Here is a 25,586-nt window from a genome sequence, read left to right on the forward strand (position 1 = left end):
GGAGGGGCGAGGGGCAACGGTGAGGAGGGGGCAAGGGGAGGACGGCCGGCAGGAGCCGGCCGAAGCAAGGGCAGCCTCTACTTTGTTCGCTCACGGTTGGAAAGGAGGCGAAGCGTTTCGCTCCGAGAGGAGGAGCAGCCCTGACCGCGATCGCTGGGCGACCGGCCCGGCGGTGGAGGCCGGGGCTCCGGGGGCAGGGGCGGGCCCGACCCGACCCGACCCGACCCGACCCTCCCGCCGCGGGCCGGCGGGGGCCGGTCTCTGCTCGGGGAGGGGAGGCGAGGAGGGGGCGGTGGTGATGTGTGTGGCGGCGGCGGGGAAGGAGGGCGGAGGGGGGGGGGGTGTGTGTGTTGGGGGGGGGAGAGAAAGAGGCAGAGGCACGCCGCCTGGGGCTGATTGGCCGCCCAGTTTATAAGAGGTGCCCGGCCGGGGCGGTGGGGTTGTTTTTTTGCCGAGGTTGGGGAGCTCCGCCGAGCCGCCTTGTGGAGCCTTCCGAGGGGGGAGCTGCCCGCGGCGCGATGCGGCGCGCCAGCCGAGACTACACCAAGTACTTGCGCGGCTCCGAGGAGCTGGGCAGCGGCGCCGCCCACGACAGCGCCCCGCCGCCGCCACCGCCGCCGCCGCCGCCGCCGCTGCCGGCCCACCCGCCGCCCGCCTCCCGCTCCCTCCTCGCCGCCCTGGTTCTCCTGGGGCTGGGGCAGGTGGTCTGCAGCGTCGCCCTCTTCCTCTACTTCCGAGCTCAGGTAAGCGGCGCCCGGTAGACGGCGGCGGGGTGAGGGTGAGGGCGGGCGGCGGCGGCGGCGGCCCCTTCCCGCCTTCCCGGCAGCCGCGCTGTGAGGGAGAGGCCGGGCAGGGCGGCAGCGACCGCCTCGCACCTTTCGGGAGGCGAGGCGGGGGAAAGGTCCTTTCGTCGGTGGGATTGAGGCGATTGATTAAAAAAAAAAAAAAGTCAAGAGAACACCTTTATCGGGCTCTGAAGGGGGCTCAGCTTTGAGAGGGGGTCAGGCCGGAGGGCTCCCGGTACGCTGCCCGGGCTGCGCTGTCCCCTGGTCGCTGGAGCTGCTCAGCCTGAGGTGTTCTAGGTAGCGGTGTGGCCTGCGGGTGCATGTTGGGGTGCAGGGTTTCCCAGCGAGGTCGGACACGAGGGGTCCCCGACTCGGGAAGCAGCTTGATGCTCCGTCACCTGAAGTCTTGCGGGGCTTTGGTTTTTAATGATCAGCTTTCCGTTATCCACCGGAGAGGGCTGTGACACGGCTGAGGTCTTTGGTTGCCGTAAGTGTTTCACCGGTGGGAGAAATGTCTTTAATGGGAAAAAAAAAACAAAACAAAACCCCCAAAAGCCACCACACGCCACCACTTGGGACCGTTTGTCCTTCAGACTGCGCAGGGGCCCTGCGGAGCGGGGTCTGTGCGTTAGCGGGCATCGGCCGCTCGTTTCTGAAGAGGAAAGCCGCCCCTCGCCCGCCAGGCCGCAAGACTGCCCTGGGATGCTTCAGAAGAGGCAGCCGGTGCGTGCAGAAAGGAGCACAGGGAGGTATCGCGGCGGGGGAGCTGAGGTGAACGAGCGGTTAGGCTTTCGGAGAGGAGAGGAGCCCGCTTCTTGGAAACGGCTCGGCTGGCTGGCTGGATTCACTCGCTGCTGTGTCTTAGCCGCACGGCTGAGCCCTCTCAGAGGAAGTGGAGGGCTGCCAGCTGGTTGCTTCTCGGGGCTAGGTGTTAGCTTTCTGCTTGGCTCTTTCGTTGGATGCTAATTAGTTCTGTTAATACGGGTCTCGCTGCCTTCATGGAAGTGGTACTTCTGTTGCGTGTACTTTTCATCTGAAGTCAGCAGGGAGTGGAAACCTGTTTCTTTTGGTTTACTTTCTAGGTAGATGCGCTTGATCTTGACGTAGCAGACTGGATTTCTTAAAGTGCACTCCGAAAAACAGACGTTGCACGAATGTAAACCCACTTAAACGAATGAGTGACTATCAAATATACAGTAATGCTGCTGATCGTTTATTATGCAGGCCAATTTGTATTTTCTTACCGACAATGGCTTTGTGTTTGCCATTTTTACAAAAATAAAATGGAACAGCAATACAGTACTTAGTTAATCATATCCTGTATGCTTCAGAAGAGTGACATTTAATTTCTGGGACTCGTTGTAAAGTAGCTTAAAGCTACTTGTTGGTTTGACAGTGAAGTAAATTAATGCCTCCTTCGGCTTGTGGCGGAGAAATGTTTTTCACTCCAGATCTGCATGAACTTGAAACAAGATCTTTGTCAAAACATAGCTCGTAGAAATGCACAGCTATACATTGATTAGTAGGCTAGAGAGCCACTGCAATCAAAACAACTAATCGAAGTGTACTTTTTGAAAACCCTGCTTTTCCATTCTCTTTACCTACCGCCCTGCCCTTACTAAGGACTCTTCCTGATAGGTTCATGTCAGTGCTTCACACATGCCTAACAGAGGGTAAACAGAGCTTTCTTACCATAATGGCTATTTTTCTTCTGCTTCCTTGATTTAAAAAATTGCATGGTCTGGGTGTAATTCTGCATTTGGCAGCTTAATTCTCTTGCCAGTTTCTTGGTCCTGTAGATTTGGAATAATGCTGTTGGATGGAGTCCTTTGTAAACTTGAACTTCTGAAACATCTAAAAGAGATGATGTAGCTAGATGTAGACTTGACTGAAGTAATTGCCTGAAACATTTCTAATGGAGAAATGTCGTCTTTGCCATCACTGAAAAATAGAATAATAAGTATGCTTTTGAAGTAAGTACATAATTCATAATAATAAGATATGGTAATCCATACTTGTTCATCCATTTCTTATTGTGAAATAAGATAGATGGAAAAATATAGTAGGTCCTGCAAAAATTAAGTCTTATTTAACTGTCTTGCAGATTGTTTTATTTATATGGGACATGATCCGACCTCTTTCTTTTGAAAAGATTGCTGTCAAATTTAGTTGCATTAAGCTATCTCAATTTGTACTTTTCAGTACAAGTTTCAACTATCTAAATTTGTACTGTAATAACAGAACCTAAGTATAGTGGTGTATTTTGTTAAAATAATGAGAAGTTAATAGCAGAAGCTGTGCATCAAAAGATTTGAGTTGTTTGGTTGGTGAATTAACCAAAGGTGAATTAGCAAGATTTTACTGTATAGGCTCATATTGAGAAATGATGCATTTTACAAGCTCTTTAAAGCTCTACCTAAGAGGCTGAGTAAACTCTGACTCAGTTTTACCATACACATTTTATCTGTATTTGCATAAAATCATTTGGGCTGGATCATGACACAATATGAGCTGAGACAATAGTTGAGGTTTCGGTTTTTCCTTAGTTTTGTTTATTTTGTGGCTTGAGCATTTGGAATTTCACAAGACGCATAACTAAGACTGACACTAGATTTTCACGGGTAAACACATGTTTGTGGCCTAGAAATAATGCAGTGCAATGCAAATGAGACAATGAGCTGGTATATTTAAAAAGAAAGAAAAAGCTAAGAATTGAATTTTACTAATATTCTCATAACATTGTTCTGAAATGTAAAAAAATAAGATTTCTGGCTTTTCTTTTTGGACCATCTTGTGCAATGTGCTGAATCCAAGAAATTAAACACTAACAAAATGTATTGGTCCTAAGTATTTATTTTGCTTGCACTTCATGAAGAATATTTGCTCATGATCAATGAAAATGCCATGAAAATTTAGTTAGATACTCAGAGCAGCTGGAGATCATCATGTAATAGAGACTCATGCGCAGCACAAGGTGAGAGAGCAAAGTATTTTATTTAACTTTCACTGGTAAATGCTGAAGTATAGTCTCCAAAAGCTTTCCTTTTAAACTTTTCTTTCTGGCCCATTTCCTTAATGTACTTAGATCATGAAAGAGTAGGAATCTGGTCTAACGCTGGCTGACTGAACTGGAGGGCAATGGAACAAGCTGGAAGTGCTCAAATCCACATGTGGGGGCTGGATGTCTAACTCCCATAGTTTAACCTAGAACTCCAAGATTATCCATTTTTCCCATTTAAAAAAAAAAAGTCTGTACAAATGTTAAATATTCTAACATACTGAAGAATTCACACTTGGATAAATGGGGACTGGGAAGTCAGATTTTTATTGTCATTTCGTGCATCTGTGGTACTCTGATTACAGTACATTTTTAAACAATCGCCTTTCAGACTTCATCTAAAGTTTTGTGAGTGTTCTAGAGCAGTGGCTAACAGAAAACAGCTTGCTGGGGGTCATTAGCACTTTTTGGAAGCTTGGAAGAATCCCTTCTTGGTGGTTAAGAAAGATCATGGAGTGCAAAGTGATACTTGATAATCTGGAAATTGGTTTAAGTTTGAAAATAAGTCCAAGTATAAATGTTAAACATTTATTTTAAGGACTAAGTACAGAATGTGATACTGTAACATTGTGTAATTGAGGCAACATTTAATAGCTAAAGGTGGCTGGAATGTATTGTATCTTTTAAAACCAAATGGAATCCTTTTAACATCGGAAAATTGGTTCTTAATTCTGTAAATGCATTTGGTCTCACCCACAATGCTGGAGTTCATTTTGGCTGCCCTGAGTTAGGAGAAGAGAGTCCAGAGATGCAACTAGAATGGTGAGAGATGCTGAAAATCAAGGGGCACCGAAAGATTTGATCTGATTCCGAGGTCAGACACAAAGGATGTATACACAGTAGTAACATAGGAAAAATAAGCTAGACACTCCTCTCTTTAAATAGGTTAATTCCTCTAGGGTATTTAGCTTACTTAACGTGTTGTAAAGCTTTCTCCAATATTTTTGGTTGCATCTTGATGTTTCTTCCAGGTATTAAATCTTTAGGATTTCGTGTTGAAGGTCTCTGTGCCTTGCAGTTTAGCAAGCTGCATCCTGTAGACCGTTCCCGGTATTTCATCTGGCTCTTCAGAAGTTCTTCTCAATACATGTCCTTGAAAGTTTTGATGTGTATCACTTCTTGCCCACAGTTTTGGTCTCAGTGCTTGGTAATGTCTATTTCCAGCCATGGCAGTTCAGTACATGTTCTTTGTAAAGATAAAAGAAGCGGGATTTCCGAGAACGCCTTTTCAGACGAGCAGCTAATTTCCATGGTTAAATGTGGTGAAGACTAGGTATTCTTTGAAAAAGGTAAGGGCAATCAGGTAGGCTACCTACTCCCAAGATCAGAGCTTCAGCTTATCAAACGCTAAACCTCTGGAGACTTGCAGTTTGTCAGGAGTGCTGCACAGCTTTAAGTTGCTGAAGCTATCAGTTACAGTGTTTCCATTAAGCCTTCAATCTTGTAACTGTAAGTGCAGAGATGCTGGTTTTCTGTCTTAAGCCTTCAGCAGATAAACTATAATCTGAGTAAGTGCTTCTGTACAATCTGCTCTTACTGTTCTGGCACAGTGTTGTGTGACATATTTGACTGATTGCTGATGGGTGATAGCTCTAAGTCTACGCTATGCATGATTTGTCATGCTGGACGCTCAAGCCTTTACAAATTTCATCATCCTTGTGTTGTAAAACCTAGTTTTCTTGTCTACTTTTCAAAAGATGTGTTTAATAAATCCAAAACTGGGATAATAGTCTCTTACTAGTAGAATTACTGATAAAAATGAGTATCTACTGGCAGTTATTTGCTCTGGTTTTCTACCTTCTATCCTGTCATGGGTGTGGAAGGGAGAAGACTTAGATATCCAGATCCTGTTGAAGACCCTAATTCCTTCAGGTCTCTAACAACCCCAACATAAGAGGCTACATTTGGAATAATGGGTCCTATTTTGGGTCCCTCAGTACCAGAGGCATATCAACAAACTGGAGAGTCTCCAGCAGAAGACCACTGTGATAGGTAGGGACTGTAGTGTATCAGAAATGGACAACTGGGTTCTTTGAACCTAATGAAGAACAGACGAAGGTGAGGTAAGCTAATGACTGTTTTTAGCTACCTAAAGACGGAGACAGGCTCTTCAGAAGTGCACAGCAAAACCAAGAGGCAGTCATAAATTGCAGCTAGCAGAACTGTAGCTGGTCATCAAAACCAGTGTTTTTACACAATAAAAGTGGTCAAATTGTAGAACAGTTTGCCCAGAGAGGTTGAAAGTCTCCATCGGTGGAGATTCCACAAAGCTTGTCTAGGCAAGGCCTTGACCAACCTGATGTAACTTACAAGTTGGCCCTGCTTCAAGCAGGGGGCTGGACTAGAGACCTCCAGAGGTACCTTCCAACCCAGGTCATTCTGTATTAACTGCCTTGTAGCAGCTGTTGGTAAACATTTTGTGCTTCATTTTTTTTCCTTTCAGTTTACAATTGATTTTCTGAGTTCTGGATACTAGTGGAACATACTGGGAGAGATGCTTTTAGGGTACAGTTTTACAGTCATTAAAACTAGTGCTGCCTTCCTGCTCTTTCATTCCTATGCCTGACCCTGTACTGGCTCTGGTGTTTGTCTGATACCTGGAGTGAGCTGGTTTCAGGGTGTTAATCTTTCAGAAAATTAGAGCAGCAAAAATTCCTGCCAGGTTATTGATTTGGAAGAGATTGAGAACCAGGAATGAAATTTTGTGGTAAAGAAGGTGAGAGCACAGAGGTGCTGGTTTAGATCAGCTTAAACAGTTAATGGGGCTGTACTGTACTAGCCGACTTCAGAAGTCATTAGTGTAGTTTTTAGTGCTTAATTCTTAGAGCTGTAATGGCTATACATGGATTTTCTTTCGGATTCAGCTGTGTCAGGCCATCCCGGGAGGATGGTACTGCCTCCAAGCCGTTCTGTAACTCATATCTACCCCTCTGCTCAAAGCTGTGGCATCTTCTGATCTTCAGGTGAGCCTTTTCTGACCTGTTTCATTCCAAATCTGCAGGGATAACTGAAACAGCTAAACTAGGGGCTGGCGGTGGTCTGAATGAATTGGGCAAACAGCTCTCATCTGGAGTCTTCAGCAGAAGGATGGTGAAGGAGGGGGCAGTGTTTGGTGTTGCCATCTGTGCAACAAATGCTTCTCTGGAGCGTGTGCCTGTTGGATGGCTGCCTGGCTGGTGTAGACTTAACTTCACCTCTGTAATCCTAACCTTATGCTTTTAAGTTAACTCGGTTCTTCTTTGGGGTTAGGGAGTTGAATTCATGTTCGTGTGAGCAAATGATATAACACGTTTGATTCACACTGGCTGTTTTGTATTCTGCAAGACTTGCTTTTGATGTTCTGTTTTGTTCAGTGCTATGTTAAAGGAAACTAAACACTGGTCAGGCACCATCCATAATGTCTTGGCATTCCCTCATCATGTTTACAAATAATGTATTACCTTTTGTAATTCTCAGATAAAATTATTCCTTCCACCTTATGCAGAAAGACAGAAGTAAATGTTCTTTATTAGACCAGCTGATACAGTTAGAGAGCCTAGACAAGGTTTTGAGTGCACAAACCCTTCTTCAAGCCTGAAGTAAAAGTGGAATAAATACAAGTTTAAAACAATTGCTGAGAGTCTTAGGCCATCTCTGAAAGATAGTGGTTAATATTTCTTGAGTGTAAAGTATATGGGGTATAGGAAGAGAGGGTGGAATGGTTTAAATAATATTTCTGCAATTAAACTCTGCCAAGGCACAATCATAATCCTTGGAATATCCTTTCAATTTATCTAACTGATAGAATTCAGGAGTATTCTAAAGTTACGGTTTAAAAGTATACTTGATTCAATCACAAAGACTGATTGCTAAAAATATCTTGCAGATATTCTAAATTTACCAGTCTTTGTCCCATGAAGCAGAGGTGTTTGTGGTACAGTTTTACCATCTTTTGGTCTTTCTGAATTTGTGCAGTCTTACTTGGTGACTGTTTCACGCAGCAATATATGTCTTGCCCACAAAATAGCTTCAGTAAGAACTGGCTTCTATTCTTCTGTTTCTCCTCTTGAAAATGATGTGCTAGGTGTTGTACATACTTTCCCCAGGTTCCTCTACTTGGCATTTGTGTGTCGTCTTGCAAACTATAGTTTTTAGAGATAGGATGGCTGTGTATGGTTGCCTGCTAAAATAACTGCGATATTGTACTGAATGGTCGAAAAATGGAATTCAGGATTATTGATTTTACTGTAAGAGTGGGATTTATCTTTAACTTTTGAAAGTCGCATACCTAGTCTAAGCTAATGAACTAGGCAGCTCCAGAAGATAATTCATTCTCCTATTTCGCACGCTTGTTGGATGAAATAAACTTCCATGTGGGGAACTTTTTCTCTCTTCATTGTTTACAATGAAAATTTAGATAATAAACTTAGCTAGGTGCCAAACTTTCAGATGGTTGAAAATTCTCCCTGACTTAGATGCTTTTAATGTCTCTTGGACAGACACTTAACACTGTGGTTGTGCTTACATTTTTGTTTCAGATGGATCCTACTAGAATTTCAAAAGAACACGCACACTGTGTCAGAACACTTTTTGGACATCAAGAAAATACAGATTTGCATGATACATCCTTTGAAAATCAAGAAGGGAGGTTAATGCCAGAATCATGTAGAAGCATGAAGCAGGCTCTCCAAAGAGCTGTGCAGAAGGTAAGTGGCAGACAGACTGTGTGTTCCTTTATTTCGTGCTCCTGCTGAACTTACAATTTTTCTAACATCTGTATTTGGAGGTAAGTTCTATATTTTCTGGTGTTCAAATAATACCTGAAGTTGCATCCAAGATCACATTGTGTTTACTCATGAACCTGGTAGTGTTTAACCAATTCTGTATTCAAACACTTTTTATTTTTTTTTTTTTTTTAAGAGAGGAAATTTTGAAAAAAGATTTGAGAAAATTATGATTGCAGTTAGTTGATTGGCCATTCTGATATTTGGATGGGACAGGATGGTAGTAATTTATCCTAATATTTGTATAGGTTTGCCAACACTTTGGATGTTCATAAAAAAGGACAGTTCCACATTTTTTTTCAAAGGAATCTTCATGACTCTGTTTCTGACAAGATTCTCCCAAGTCAAGATCATCAACAAGCAAAATATTGCCTGAAAGACAGAGGAGATAACATTTGCTCTCATTTGCTCTTGTTTCTTATTCTTTCTGCAGCCCCAAATGAGGGATAGTATCTCCTTTTTCTTTTTTGAAAGAACTTCGCCAGTTCTCTGTTCTGTGCAGACTGTTCCCACACTGGCAGAAAAACTACTTTGCCATAGCACAATAACTGGGCAGTCTTTGCCCAGCAGTTGAGAATGACAGCTTGTTTCCAAACACAAATAACAAAAGTAGTCAGCTAAAGAAGTCAGCCCTAATGCGGAAGCCTAGGCAAGCTGGATATATGTCACAATCACCTCTTACTGCAGTTACTGCCTTTGATCTCTTTGTGTGTTCATGATAGTGTTTAGTGCTAATTCTGTACTATTTAACAGCTGAATGTCTGTTACAGTATTTGGTTTTCCTGGATTACCAGGTCCATTACAACTTTACTTCTTCACATCTGCGTAGGACTGTCAGTTTTTCATAAAGGGTACTACATTAGATTTGAGCTGAACTCACATACACTTCAGAGAGTGAATTGTACTTGAGTTAATTATGTAGTACTTTAATTGTGCTAATGTAGTGTTTGCTTTTAACAGAGTACCCTGAGTGACAGATCTTTTTGTGAACAAAACTTAAAGAAACCTAGGAATTCATGTCTTGTCCGTTTTGCTAGCCACCTCCTTTAAAAATGTAAGGGGAAAAAAGGGTTAAATCTGTAGGATTAGTTCTTGCAGCATTTTATAGCAACTCTCACACTACACGTACTTCTGTGTGCTGGTACTAGACTGCTCATTCGTGCAGCTCCCATGACAGAGTAAGGAGCTTGTTACAGTAAGTGAATGGGAAGCCCTGTATTCTGGTCATTCGCTGCTGGTTACTCAACAAAGGCATTGGCTTTAGTTGAGGCTGCATATCCTGCCATTCTGGATGGAGGTTAAATGCTGCAATGTCCGTGGCCAAGATAAGTAGTGAGTAGGGATAACTTTTTTGGCTGATGACCATTAGTTTGAGAACAATAAAATTTCCCTTGCCAAAGTAATCAGACTGAATTTTTTTTGAATGCAACAGAATGTATTAAGTAGCCGTGTCACTGTTCTGGATGCTTTGTTGTCATATATTGATGACACAGAGAAAAATAAAGATAGGAAAATGCTTGCCTGGGGCTACACTTGCATCTTTTTGGTATATCAGAGAAGTGAAAGAAAGAGTGTTAAGGCAAAATTGTACTTTATCATGTTCTGTAAGCTCTGCCTTTCATTGGCTCTCCTACAATGAAGGGCAGATGTGCAGCTGAATCTTACTTCCAGTTGTGCTAGTCCTTTATGTGTGGGAATGCAGCTAATGTGACTTGAAAGAGGTTTCCTATTGTCTGTGCTTTCTTCACTTTCTTGAGGGAGAATCTCACCTGTGCGTGTTTTAAGAACCAGTATCCTTATCTGAATTGGCAGCATGTTAGGTGACTGACTGAAATGGAACACTTTAAAATACCGTTTGTTTTGTGATTTTTTTCAATATTTTGTCTTTCGCAATTTAAGCTGTTCAGGAAATGAAAATAGACAACTTGCTTTTGCTCAGGTTTATGGTCTGGTTACAGCTTTTAGCTTACTGCGCTGGTTCTCATCTGTTTTCTTTGCACACCTGTAGACCTAGTGCTTAAATCTAAAGCAGGGATTGATGTTGAAAATGAAAGTGCCCTTATGAAAACCAGTGTATTAGGGCTGCAAGGTTGGGTCTAGAAACATTTGTCTCCTGAAAAAACAATTAAAGATTTTCTTTTAATCAAAATCTAATGGTGAATTCCTTAACATATTCCAGGTTAAAAATACTACTTAGGGAGCAACTTACTCAGTAAAAAGCACTTTTTCAATATTGCATATAAACTTTGAAGCAGACAAATAATATACTTTCCTAGCCTGTCTGTTTGCTTTTTTTTTTTTTTTTTTCGCATGTAACCCTAAAAACCTTTTGGCAGTCCAGATGCACTAACCACAGTTCTTATGAAGTCTGTTATGAGCTTGAAGTAGAAAGGACTACAAACATATCTTGGGTCAATTCATAAGTAACTTCTCTTGGCAATACTCCCAGTTTCTAGCAGCTTGGGGAGTTCAGGCGTAAACTAGTCTCCCACATGGCAACAGAGTACTTTGCTAGACCTCCAGGGCAGCACTTATAAAGACATCTATATACTTAGCAGATGTTTAAAGTGCATGTACTTATGGACAAAGTGAAGGTTTCATGAGTGATTGTCGTAAGTTGTTAAAATTTCACAGTTTCCATCCTACAACCTTACATGCCTTTTTTTTTTCTGCAGGCAATGGACTACTCATTTGGATAGAGGTTGTAGTGCTGATCTCTAAACTATCTTCTGATGAATATCGGTTCACGTACTTTCCATTTCACTTCCTTCCTGATTAGCATTCTTCAGATTGCTGAATTTCCGGCAATATAATCAGATACTTCTTCCTGTTATTAGCTGGACTTAAAGCACTCAGGTAGTAGAAAAAACAACCACATAAAGGAGCTTTAAGATCACAGCTGAAGCAATAGATGATTGTCCAGAGGGGTTGACTTCTGATGGGTCTCAAAAGGCTACTTATAGCTGCTCAGAGTAGGTACTGAGATATTGTAAAAGCCAAAGGAGAGGAGAAACTGTTCACAAATGTCATGTGTTCAAATGTAGCCTTATCTCTGCATCCTCAACATTGGACATAACTTGAAAACCAAGAGTTGTTTTTGTTTTGAAGATGCTGAGATGCTAAGGGTTTAAAACCTTCAGCCTGCTGTGGATGAGGAAAGCAGTTCTTAATCCGATCTTAATCTTATCCAGGCACTTAAAGCATGATTTTTAGCTTTTAAAATATGAAAGTTTTGCAACTTCGCAATGGCCTCTTAAATTTTTTGGATGAAGGAAGACACATTTTTCATTTTTGTGACTGGCTGCTTGTCTGTTGTTTAAACAGTGACTGTATGAAGGAGGTTGGAATGTGGGAAGCAGGCCAGCAGAGTTGACTTGGTGGGCAGTAAGCAAATGATGCAAAGGTGTACAAGTGTGGCTTATCATAAGACTAACAGAGTGGTGTGATGTTTGTGTACAGTTTTTCTAAAAATAAGTTAACAGCTTGGTAGTGCACATGGTTCTGTGGGTGGCAATCTTAAGAGAAGTCACTAGTAATATTTTGTCAGCAGTTCTCATGCCATTATAGCAGTGTCTTAATGACAGGTTCTGTTGAGCTGTTTCCATGTTCTTAATGGTAGTGTACACTGTGATCAGGTATGAGATGCTTAAAGATATTTAGGTGCTAAAGAATGCAGTTGATACTTTAAAGATTTGGAAAATCCTAGCTTTTAATTTCTTGCAGTAAGGATACCAGGGGATTTTTGTAATCCCACTAAGAGCCATCTTTAGATGTCTGGATATCTTCAGACATCCATTGAAAAATGTGGTCCTTGAGTCCCTCAGGGTCAGAAGCAAGTACATGCTAAAATGTTTCTTTTCTAAAATAGGTTGTCTATCAGCACCTTGGAACTGTAGGAGCATGAAGTAAAAAAATCAAAAGAAGTGTTGGACTACTTATTCTTCAGGAGGAAACCCACAGCTCTGTCTCTATCTAGGGACAGGTTCATATATTTCAGCTTCCTTTTGGAAGCCTGGGCAACCAAACAGGAAGGAATATCAAAATTTTGTGGGCCTGGTCAGAATCAAATAAAGAACTTGACCCTAGTCCAGTGTTTGGAGAACTCAGCTGATGGAGGATTTCTGTTTTCTGGCCACAGGCTAGCCATTTCTAATCCAATGACAAGCACACAAAAGAGTCAATGGACACGAGCCAGTCTCCAGCTCTTCTCAGTGTGTTAGTGTTGGGCTCACGCTTATAATCTCCCTTTTGTTGTAATGACACTTGCATTCCTAATTGCATAGTAGCATAGCTTCAAGACGAGTACAGGAGGGTGTTCCCATCAGAGAGAGATGCTCCTAGAAAACAGGAAAGTAGGCTCAAGACCATCAGGACAAGGAGAGTTGTGAACCCAAGTCTTCCTGGGTAGCTGTTCTGCTTACCAAGTGATGTTGCAGATGAACAGCACCACCAACAGTTAGAAAGAAACCAGCTCAGACTGCATTTCATGAGGACCACAGCCTTTCTGCATGGAAGATGAGCTGAGTCATGGTGCTAGATCTCAGAAGGTGAGGTCCCCAGCTGCTCAAGCTAGAGCATCTTTGGAAACGTGCAGAAGCAGAACTCTATACTCCTAAGAAAAATGTAGGTTAAGAGGAGGATAACAATTGGCCAATTCAGAGACTTCAAGGGCTGTGCAGTTACCAACCATGGGATTTTTTTTAGTACCAGTTTAGATAATAGGAGATTAAAATGTACATAGCTCTTTTTGGATCTGCCCAGTAGGCTCTCCGGGCAAGGACATTTTCACATCCCCCAGAAAGAAAGGATATGAAAGCAGATTCCACATCTGAGAAGTTTCTATTAAGAAAGCAAGAAAACAAAGGAGTCTCCTGTTTCTAGGGAAAGGGTTGGGAGTAGGTGTGGTGCAGTAATCTCTGAGAGTGTGGTCCATCTCCCAGTCTCTTCTGCCTTATGTCCTGTTCTCTTCAGAGGCCTTTGCCACTTTTCACAGTATCTAGTGCTTGCAATTTTTTGTTGTCTTCCTACTTCTGATGAAGTTAAAGAGCTCAAGCGTGGCTAGAGGCTGATGCTGGTGTGTAGCTCCTAGAATTGAGCTTCATTTTCGTGCTCCTAGAACTGACATTGAAGTAGGAAGATCAGAGAGGGGAAGTGAATGTAAATGGGGGAGGTGGACATGAGTTTTGCTTCTTTTGAAGTTGCTATTCTTCTGCTTTTCTTCTCGTCTCTACAGCAGAAAGCATCTTAATGATTCTTATCTACAAAATCAGCATACCTCTGCTGAAGTATTATGCTTTGATAGTCATACTACAACTTCCATACTGCTGTGGCTTTTCATTTTGGTTTAACATTTAAACACCTACTGAAAGGGGAAAGTGAGAGTAGTAAATGCACGGGCTAAGGCATTATAGGTTTCACTGTGGCTGCAAAATTACATAAAAGCAGGTCTTCAGGTGTTTTCAAAGCAGAATTTCAAATTCTAAAACACTGCAATGATTGAGAGCACAGTGGAACATTGCTGATGTGGCCAAATCTGAGGCGTATTGCATATACGTGGTATTGAATCAGACAAACAGCAATATGTGTGACATAAAGACAAAACAAAGGACCACTCTCAGGTTTCAAAGATGAGATATGATTCACTATCTTCAGCAAAGTGTTTCCTTTTACTAAACATCTCAATGGCTCCATGGTATGAGGTATTCTGAATAGCAAGTAGAATATTACCCCTGTTTTTTAGAAAACAGAGATGAAGAGAGTCATGGGGTAACAGGGGACAGAACTGAGGATTGAATTTAATATTACCAAGACTCAGTCCAGACTTGTAACAAGAACAGGCTGCTTAGATTTTTGAAAACTGCTGTTTATATGTTTTCTCAAGAGGAAAACAGATGTGGATTATTAAAAGCAAGGCTTTTTGTGGTGCCTGATGTCTGTTACTTGTGCTGTTCTTGGTTTTGAGTAACATGGGTTTCATTCATGTTAAAATTCATCTGCAGTTTTGAAAAATGCATGCTTCAAACTCTGGCACCCAGTCCATTTGGCCCAGTACAGATGTGGAAGATGCTTAATCCTTCAGTTCCTGCATACCTTGTTAGAAGTGAGCTTTGATTATAAAGCATTGTAGTCTTGCAACCTTCCCTGTTAGTGGTCAAGTGTGAGGGGTGGAGGTTTTTATTTACCTCATCATTTTGCTCATCACAAATGAAATTTAGAGCTTAGCTTTTCTTAGTTGTTAGTGTGATTACACACTAGTCCCTATGTAGAACTGCCTCTTTTGTTACCTTTTGACCCCAAGTAATTAAATCTGTTCATAAACTCCACTGTTTTATGTGATGCATTCTTAGCAGTCATTGTTTCATTATACTTAGAGAAATATTCCAAGGGCAATAAATAGGAAAGGTTGTAAATGTCCTGTCACCACTATTTCAATAAATAGTGCAGTGATCATACACACCATCATTCCTATTCACCTTTATCAGAAGTGTTGGACAGAGGAAGTAATTTGGTTGTGGCAGCTAAACTGTGTGTTCATATTATACATCACGTAAATATGACAGTATGTATCCCAGGCATCTGAATATATTGTAGGTCGTACAACCCCCCCTATATATATATATATATATATATATATACACATATATATATATATATACACAGAGAGTGTTGTAATTGTGCAGACTGCCTGCAATATGCTAATATTACAAACCCAAGACAAGATCAAAGCAATGGCTCTTTCTCATTTTAGGAGGTGCAGCGTGTCATGGGAAGAGTGCCACCGAGACCAGAAAAAGGTAGGTGCTGGTTTATGAATAAGAAATATTTTAGTTCTGCTAAACTTCTCTTTCTGAGGTAATGCGATTCTTTTATCTCTAGCTGCAATGGAGGCATTAGGAATGGATCTGTACAAGAGGAACAAACCTGAGAAGCAGCCATTTGCCCATCTTATTATTGATGATAAGAATATTCCATCTGGTAAGTTCAGTTTTAAGTGAATACTTCCAATGCTACTATAAATGTATTAAACAGTGAAGTATATGAAAATAGTTCAGCAATACTAGCAACAGGCAGGGATATCAGAAATGGCTTTTTATAATGAGAATAATTTGGATGCGTTGAAGGATTTCAGAGGCAGCAGGGGTAATGTTAACAGGAGGATAGCTCCCCTTTGCCTCGGGTGTCTTACATCAGTCAGTTACGTGCTAAATGGCCTCCATTTCAAATGACCAGTTTTCATGGTCAAGCTCTTAGGGCTTGGCCTGCCTCTTTGTGCTGTCTTCAGGTGAGGAATGAAGATATGCGTTGAATGCTTTCCTCTGAAGTTTCTTATTTTCTTTGGCTAGTAGGGCCCATCTGGAGTTCTTCACTCACACTGGACATCAGCTCTACATATATATACACACAGATGTATGCATACATACACACATACACACAATGATATACCAGTACAAAGATTGGCCAGAATTCAGATATTGCAGGTTGGAAGATGTTTAACTTCCATTGAGTCTAAGATTTTTTTTTTTTTGTGTCCCCTGTTGTCAGATGAAGAAATGTGTTATTTTCTGTTGTAAAATTCAAGAATGTTTTATGTCCACTTATTCAACCCTTCACGGCAACACTCCTTTTGTGTGCTGAAGTGTAATTGGGTCTGTACTGGGTGGCACAGCATTTGTCTTCAGGGTGAATCTGGAAGCTGAGAATCTTATATGAATACACAAAACACATGCATGTCAGGTGCCCGTCAGTGTAAGAACTTGTCGTAAAGGAAGGACATCTTTCATTTTGAGGTGTTGAAAACCTAGAACTGCAGTCCCAATGTCATCACTATAACTTGCCTGCTAATTCCCTGCCTTCTGTGGGTATATTGCACTCTCATAGCATAGGGCTGAATTTATAGCAAGTGTTTCCTTCTGCTAATGGCATGTTGAAAAGGTTTTGTTATATTCCATTCATTATTATGTTGCAGGGCTGGTATAGACTTTTTCATATCAAGACTCCCAGGGCCTTCCTGATGTTCAGACATGCCAAAGCTTCACAAGGGTCTGTCTGCATCCATCTAGTCCAGTAGCAGGAATATCAAAGATTATAGTGTTGTAGTCTGAGCAACGGGGTTTCTGGTCAGTGTGTTGACTTGGATGCAGTGTGTTTCTGAGCTATTAAGTAGGGGAATAAAGTGTTCCTGTGGCTTTTATCTGCTCCTGTGGTAAAAGGATGGCACTTTTTTATCCTGCCAGAGCTCTTATTCTCTACTCACAGGTATCTTTGGATGGCTTTGGGAATATCCTTGCTAGTACAGTGGGAGGGAACGAGACATGAGTCTGCCTTGGAACACTCTCCAGAGGAAAAGATTAATTCCTACAATTTTAAGATATCTTAGTACTGTTTCCTTTTTTGCCCTGGGGCACTGTCAGTTGAGATTTTTCTCTCTGTATTTTCAACGCAACAATCATCATTGGTGTGGTAGAAGTAAACTACAGTTTATTCTGAAGCTATTAGAGAATCTAAAGATGGGAGGGGGCATTGATCACTACTGTTGTTTTCCTCTGAAGATGTATACATTCTGCAGTACTGAACTCCTTGTTAAGCTATGTGCGTTGCTTTTCTGTTTTATATAACCAAACCGAAGGGGAATGCTGTGTTGAGGCTTGAAATCTGAGATTTCAGCAGCCTGCATAGTAATACCTTGCTCTTGCTCTATTTAAAGACAAAGGACTTCTGTACACAAGGTGTTAGTTTCTTGACTGGAAGGATAGGGTTCTTTCTCCCTTCAAGTGCATTGGCATTGCCAAGATCCAGAGCTTTATAAGCAGAGAGCTTAAGCAGCTTGTCAGATGGCAGTCAGAACTTCTACAAGCTTTCTCATTAGCTCAGATGCCTCCTGACAAGCTTCTATTTCAGTCAGATTTTGGCTTTTGACATAGATCAGTAGCAGAAGATGCAGTATCAGTAAACTTGTCTTAGCATAAGTAGAGTGTCAGTGTCACACTTTGTGAAATCCACCTTTTCCTGTGGGGAATTTATTTGCTGTCTACCTGGATGTTGCTGTAAACTGTATTTTTATCAGGGCTAGCAGCTGAATAATTTTTACTGTTGTGCATCACTGCATTAACCTTCTACGGAGTGATGTAACACATCTGTGGGTAATGGCAAGGAAGGCATTGCTCTTGCTTGCTGCCTTCATTTTTTTTTTTTTTTTAATAGCACAGGCTGCAGGAGCTCTCAGAAATACAATGCCTGTGACAACAAGCTGCTTTGTTTCTCCTTGGAGCAGATCAACCCCTTACCAATGTGATGAGTTGGACATAGTCCCTCCTGATTTGGCACATATGGCTTCCGCCTCTTTTGGAAGAGCATTGCCAGGATGTTAATCATGAGCACAGCCTCTGCGGTCCTTGTGGGCATTGCAGCAGTGAGGGGCTGCATCCATATGGATAGCTGGAATCCTGAACTTCCTGGTTGTGAGGCACTTTAGTATCATGCTCACTGGTATGAGGCATTACCCACTTAGCTGGGTGGCACAGAGGTTAATGACAGGCATGAAGGATGAAGAATTTGCCTGAGGGTCATCAGGAGTTTTTCTTTCCAATCCTGTTTCCTCTGACTGCAAATGGCAATTTCTATTTTCTTCCCCTGATTTCAGACCCTACATATCTGAAGTCCTTCTAAATTGTTTTATGCCATCTGTGAGTCTGGACAGATCTGTTCTTAGTATTTTAAGGTTCTCTACTGTCATCACTCTGACCCAGAATAACAAGGTCAGGAAAAAAAAGAATCGGTCTTCATCACTGTTAAACAGGATTTTATTTTAAGTAGTTTGCTACTGAATGCCTTTCATGAAGGGGCACTGAGCAGTGTTTGCGAGGAAACATTTTACTTTTACCTGGTTCACAATAGTATCAAGCTCCAAATGGACTTTTGCAGCTGGGGGGAGTGTGAAGGAGGGGGAAATAACCCTTCCCAGATGTTGGTGTCCCCACCCATCATTTGGCTGCAGAAGCCGTAGTGGTTTGGCTTGCTGTGTGTGTTTTTTAGGTTTGCTGCCTTAGGTTAAAGCTGGATGCTTGCTGGCTGGTTTTAACCAGAGCTCACTCTAAATGCTACCTAGGTTTTAAATGAAAACAGTGAATTTTGGTTTATAAATTGATTACAGAAATTAGTTACAGTTTAAAGGAGAAAATCACAAACAGAAATAAATATAAATGTTAAATATATCATTTGGGATGTGAATTGATACCTTTAGCTGTCTAAGAAAACGCTGTAGTAGTCTGAACTATTTACAGCTACAGGTTCAGCTTAGCTGCCCTTTGCCTCCAAAACAGCTCTTCAGAGCAAACAGTGCTCTGGTCCTTCCCTCAGGCTTTTTTTATAGCTGAAAGCTACTAGGATGCAAACGAAATATCAATACAAGGCCACTTTCTCCTATGTTCCCCTCCCATCATCTTCCTTCTTACTAATTAATTTTATTGAAACCCATTTGTATTAGTCTTGGTTCATGCTTACAAATATCCAAGACATTGTTTTGATTTGTCTTCAGTTACTAGAAAGACTGTGTGTTATCTTGACTTTTTTTATAGTGCTTTTTACCATGTCTGGAAGGTTATTTTACTCATTATCTCTCTGACCTCTTCCTTCTCTGTCAACATGACTTACCTTGTGCTATTTTTTTCATGGCTCCATAGCAAATTTTATCACAGAATATACTGTATTGCAACATTTCTGACTGTCCCATGGCTTGGGTTATGTTTCAGATCTGCTGATATATGGACAGCTGATTTGGCACTTTTATGCTTAATTTTTTTTCCTCTGCCTGTGTTTTGTGGTACTGATTGTTTTGGTGTCTCCAAATTTGGGTGTATTACCACCAGAAGTGCTGAGAGCCTGCTCACCCCTGCCATTAAAAGTTGTATGGCATAACTCCTACCAGTGCATCTTTGTGCTGTGCTGCTGGCTGTCGCATGCCTCTTCTGAAGCTCTGAATTGTGGCAAAATGCCCGTCTGCCTCAGTTAATACAATCATAGCATTATAATTTAGGTTCGAAGGAACTTCCAGAAGTTATCTAGGTGAATCCTCTGCTCAGAACAGATAGGGTCATCTTCCATCATCTCTTGGTTTGTCCCTTCACCCGACCATGGATGAATGATGCATATTCCCCTCAACACCAAAACAGTGTGAACAAACTTCACCCAGAGCCCCCCTCAGCATCTCAATTACATGTGACTGTGGTACCTATTTTCTCTCTTCCCCCTCCTTCAGTAGAGAATCATGCATTCCTGTTAAGGGTTTCTTCAATATTGCTACTTGATTAAGACTGGCAACTAAAAAGTTTACTTGCCAAGTAAATAAAATCTGCCTAGCAACTACCCAGTGTGCCACCAGTCAGTCACAGCATGCCAGCATGCCTTTCTGTTCCGTCATACGTAGACATTCCTGTCCTGTATCTCTGATGTGCCTCTCCTGCGATCCAAGCAGTGACTTCTTGCCTATTGTCCTCATCTTGAAGGTAGCCCAACCTCCTTGGGGCAGTATTTCTGGCAGACTTAACACTGTGCACAAGAAGTTCTACAACTTCCTCAGCTATCCCCAGTGCTTCAGTGGTGTATTCTGGTACCCCTATCTCAGCATCTCTTGCAGGTGAATAATTCCAGGCTAAGAGACTTAATCTTAGTGTGGCTTCCAATTAATTGATGGTTTTCAGAGGGTTTTTTGAGGCACTGCACGGAAGATGGCTTCTCTGTATGATTTTGCTTGTATAATTTCTACCTGGCTGCACTGGAGCCATAGGGGAGCAACTATTTATGATCTGCCTTTGACAGCCTGTGCTATGCTCAAGTCTTTGTGGAAGAGTGCCAGAAGCTTTTTGTTCTGGACTACTATTAAAGTATTCCTCTCACATGCAGAAGTTGCTGCCCTTGGCAGTTAGGGAAGACTCATAGCTCTCAAATTCCCCTGTCGCTACTTCCCCTCACTTCTTTCTGCACAAACAAATCCAAGAGGCATCTTTTTAACTAATCAAATAGACCTGGGGCTTTTCCCCAGCATGCTTGTGAGCACTGGTAGTTCTGGGGCATGCCATGATACATGCTTGGAGGAGAGGGCACTGGGCCCTGCCATGTGCCATGGAAAGTTTAGTGGGAATAGGTTGTTTTGGTTCGATGTTGGGAGAATAAGATACTGAATATTCCAAGCAGGCATTTAGATGCACTGGGAGCCTAAGGTGTAAGGTCCTCTGGTGCCTGTATGAGACAGTGTGAGACCACTGCTGTGGGAGGGAGAAAATGGAGTTAGTCTTGTGTGTTGAAAATTGCTAGCAGTTAGGAGGACAAGTTGGCCAACTCTCATCCGTTGTGTTATGCCCTGTGTATTACACTGAACAAATGGTAGAGTGTTAGTGGCTTGTGCATATCAGGAAGGGTCAGGGCCTGTGTGGCTTTCCCAGGACAGTGCTGTTTCCTCTGTGTGGGTGTGCCTGTGGACCTTGCCTGGATCATCTCCTCCCACTGTTGTCTGTTCCTCTGTTTTTGCAGGCAGAGGCTGTGAGATGAGGTGGGTGCTATAATGGGATGGTGGTGATGCTGGGGAGGTGGAAGGGACTGTGGGATGTCTGCTGCAGGGCATGCTCCTCGACAGAAAATACTGTGATAAACCTCTACATAATACACATGCCATAGAAGCAATGCTATCTGGGCTGGTGTTACAGGCTGCTTCTTAACACTGTGCCACCAAAAACAAGCTGAAGTGTCAAATGTGACCAGGTCTGGAAGGAAGACTCAAATGTGCTCTCTCAGTGCCTATCTGACCTCCTGCCAGGCCACCTCTTAGCACAGCCTCAATAGTAGGATCTAAATGAAATGACATCTGAGACTTGACCAGCTTGAAACCTCCAGGAGATGATGCAATGTGGCTACTTGGTGATAGTACCCAGGAGGTGCCTTTTGGGCCAGGGTTCCTGGGGGACATTTGTGCCTGTGTATCTGAAGTTAGCTTTCAGTGACAGTGCTGAGCTGATGAACTAATCAAAACATCTCCAGTCTCTTAGCTCCTTTTCTCTTCACAAAGCATTCAGTCACCTTAACAGATAAGGGACAGCTTCCTGTTTACCAGGCCACCATCACGTGGGCAGAACTGAAAAGGCTTAGTACTTGTTAGAAGGAATTCAGTAATGCTTGTTTACTTATGTTAATTCTATTAATCTGTCCTTTTTGGTAGTCAGATTTGGTTTTTGTCATGGTTTAACCCCAGCTGGTAACTAAGCACCACGAAGCTGCTCACTCACTCCCCCCACCCAGTGGGATGGGGGGAGAGAATCGGGGCGGGGGGGGGGGGGGGGAAGTAAAACTCTGTGGGTTGAGATAAGAACAGTTTAATAGAACAGAAAGGAAGAAACTAATAAAGATAATAACAATAATAAAATGACAATAATAATAATAAAAAAAGAATTGGAATATACAAAACAAGTGATGTACTATGCAATTGTTCACCACTACTCACCAACCAATGCCCAGTTAGTTCCTGAGCAGTGATGTCCCCAGGCCAACCCCCTCCAGCTTATATACTGGGCATAATGTCACATGGTATGCAATACCCCTTTGGCCAGTTTGGGTCAGCTGTCCTGGCTGTGTCCCCTCCCAATTTCTTGTGCCCCTCCAGTCTTCTTGCTGGCTGGGCATGAGAAGCTGAAAAATCCTTGACTTGGTCTAAACACTACTCAGCAACAACTGAAAACATCGGTGTGTTATCAACATTCTTCTCATACTGAACTCAAAACATAGCACTGTACCAGCTACTAGAAAGAAAATTAACTCTATCCCAGCTGAAACCAGGAAACTGTTATACATGTATTTTGATTCCCATATGCCTGATGTTCTATGGAGAGGCAGAGAGAATATTATCATATTTTCTTTCCTAATTTGTGGATCTCCAGCTTAAGACAACTTGAAGAGGACTGTTCTTCTCCCAGCATGGAATATCAGCTCATAGTTTCTCGTTTGAAACTTAAGATACTTTAAAATAAAAAAAAAAAGGGAAGAAAAAAAAGAGCAATGCATTCAGAGTCACATCTGTCTTCCTAAAGCTCTTTTTCTAAGACCTTCCACTAGATATTAGACAAGGAATCTGAGTTTACCTCTCGAATAGCTGTAATTGTCCAGCTATAAGCATTTGTACAATTATCAAAGAATTAGGATTGTGCTGTGGGCTGCTATCCTATTTATCTAGGATATGACTAAACAAGCATTGGCTTAAGTCTAAGCATTGGTTTTGCATAAAGAGGTTTGTTATGTCATAAATACTTGAAGTGCTACCTAAAGTCTGGGCAACTTACTGTGTAGTACTAAAGATGCACAATTGTACTGATTTTTTCCTCTCTTTTTTTTTTTGGTGTTCTCAAATGAAAACATGTTTACCTTTGTATCACTGCAGTAACAAGAGCATAAAATATGGGAAGGTTTCATAAGCTTTCTCTCTGGGGTATTATCAGTTTAACTTGTTTTCAGATTTTGTTTAGTTATTCCTTGCAAACACTTGCAGGTTAAAGACTGATGACAAGACTTGCTGTTTTTTCATTAGTAATTTTTCTTTTCTCCTCTCAAGTATTTGTTACTTGAATAAAGTTTTAGGTGGAATGCAATTTCTATACATAGCTTGTTGCATGATTGCTTAGCATAATCAAACTATTGGCCAGGCAAGTGTTTTGTACCACGGTCCAGCAGATGTTCTGGTGGGAGCACAGACAGTTATAAATAGTAAGCCAAATATGGCAGTACATGATGAAAAAAGGAAATTTCTTAAGAATTTTTATCTTAATTGTCTAATATTCACTTTAGCTTATATAACTGTAGTTGCTGTTGATTCTAAAACCCAAGGATTGCTTTCTAAATGTTGGGTTTTGTTAAATGTTTTTAAATAATTGTGGTTTTTGTTTTTTTTTCTCCCCTCTTCAGGAACTCGCAAAGTGAACCTCACGTCCTGGCATCATGACAAAGGCCAGGCAAACTTATCAAATATGACATTCAATGATGGAAAACTAATTGTTAATCAAGATGGTTTTTACTACCTTTATGCCAACATTTGTTTTAGACATCATGAAACTTCAGGAAACCTGACTAAGAGAGGGCTTCAGCTGATGGTATATATGACTAAGACAAACCTTAAAATAAGGCGCTCTGATGTGTTGATGAAGGGAGGAAGTACCAAATACTGGTCAGGGAATTCAGAATTTCATTTTTATTCTGTAAATGTAGGAGGGTTTTTTAAATTAAAATCTGGTGAAATGATAAGTATCCAGGTATCAAACCCATTGCTACTGGATTCATCACAAGAAGCAACTTATTTTGGGGCGTTTAAAGTTAGGGATTTAGACTGAATCTTTCTTTAGCGTGCTGAAAACTGTTTGAGTTTTCAGTGATCCAGAAACAACTTGAAGACAGAACTGAATATCTTTTGCAACCCAATTGCATCTGTATAAGCCATATATCTCTAAAGACACGTTTTTTTGCCCTGTGCTGACTCCAGCAGGAGTCCCACAAATGCATAGAAGGGCAAAATTACATAGTTCTCCTGATTCAGTCTTACAGCAGTTTTACTTCATATGTCTCCACTGGCTTCAGTAGAGTCATTATGACTTTTACATTGGTGTAGTTGAAATCAGAGCAATTAATATTATTGAACTTCTGTTTCCAAGTTCTGCCCTGACTTTTTAACCTGTGCTACTCGTACTAGTTTTGGCGCAAACATAGGGCAGGACAGAACTTGGCTCCCAGCTTGCATTTAGGGCTCAATTTTGCTTGGGGTTGAGCGTTCTGACCCTGAGACAGCAAAGGTTATGAAAGTATGACTAATCTCATTGCATTTGATGTGGCTTTTCACATGCTTAGCAAAGTCTGTTCTTGCTTTGCTGGATTAGGGTTGGAGAGCTCAGGCCACGGCAGAAATGAGTTGTAGAGCACCTAAACAGTTCAGCTTAAGTTTTTACCTGATTAAAAGGGCTATTCCAGGAAGAAGGGAGATCATCTGGCTGTGCAGTTCTAAAAGGTTAATTATAGGTAATTTTTATTATTGTTGCACAGCTAATTGCAAATATAGATTGCCAAAATACAGTGTGCCTTTAAAGTATTTCATTGTGCCAGAACCTGCAAAGACATTTTTTAGACAAAAAGTATGTATTTTTATATTCTGTAATATCTAAAGTTATATTTCAGGTGTAATGTTTTGTGTAAAAAAAAAAAATGTAAATTATATTGTCCTATAGTATTTGATACAAAATATTTAAAATCTCTTGCCGTTTGTATATTTAATGTTTTGAATTGTTTTTAATGTACAGACATGTTAAACTGGTGCACTTTTTAATCCCAATGGGAAAAATTGCAGCTAAAAGAGGTTGTTTGCAATTAGCAAATGTAATATATATCTTTGTTCTTTTTAACTTAATAGATTTCTGTTAAACTTGTCAGTATTATTGGGAGGGGGGGAATCACACCAATATCATGAATAATTACACCAGAATGCTGGTCACTGGGTGCCTTTCAAACCTGGAGAGTAATAGACATTACAAAGCTGGCATTACCTTAAAAAAAAAATTAATACATAATAAGCCACAGAAATGTATTAGGGGTATTTTTAGTTACCGAACAGGCATATTTTCCTACAACAAAATCTGCGAGTTGTAAATTCTGCAATTGAGTAATGACTTTTTTAGCTTAGTTTCCTGAAAAAGTGAAGCTTATGTCATTGCATTGCCTGTCTTTGTCTCCCCTTCTAGCTTTTAAAAACTCTGCACACTTCTGCCAGATTTGGCAGATGAATGGCAGTGTTAAGAGATATTCTTACAGGTTTTATGAGAACAGACAGCTGAGAACAACTCAGCCATTATACATTATTTGTCAGTGGCTGGCCACTGTTCATATTAGCCAACAAATTAATATGGGGAGACTTCTAGCTAGCTGCAACATGTGTTGTCGCTTGTATAGTTGCTTGGCCAAAAG

General features: G+C 41.4%; 1 protein-coding gene across 1 annotated transcript; it reads left to right on the forward strand.

Annotated features, from left to right (window-relative positions):
* Positions 1-419: 419 nt before the first annotated feature.
* TNFSF11 (TNF superfamily member 11) lies at positions 420-25,170 on the forward strand. Its single transcript, XM_030036726.2, has 5 exons — positions 420-743; positions 8,361-8,528; positions 15,355-15,400; positions 15,483-15,581; positions 23,547-25,170. Exons 1-5 carry the CDS (start codon positions 519-521, stop codon positions 23,966-23,968), a joined length of 960 nt encoding a protein of 319 aa, XP_029892586.1. The 5' UTR covers positions 420-518; the 3' UTR covers positions 23,969-25,170.
* Positions 25,171-25,586: the final 416 nt, after the last annotated feature.

This window comes from Aquila chrysaetos, chromosome 14 (genome assembly GCF_900496995.4).
Source record: "Aquila chrysaetos chrysaetos chromosome 14, bAquChr1.4, whole genome shotgun sequence".
Taxonomy (NCBI): domain Eukaryota; kingdom Metazoa; phylum Chordata; class Aves; order Accipitriformes; family Accipitridae; genus Aquila; species Aquila chrysaetos.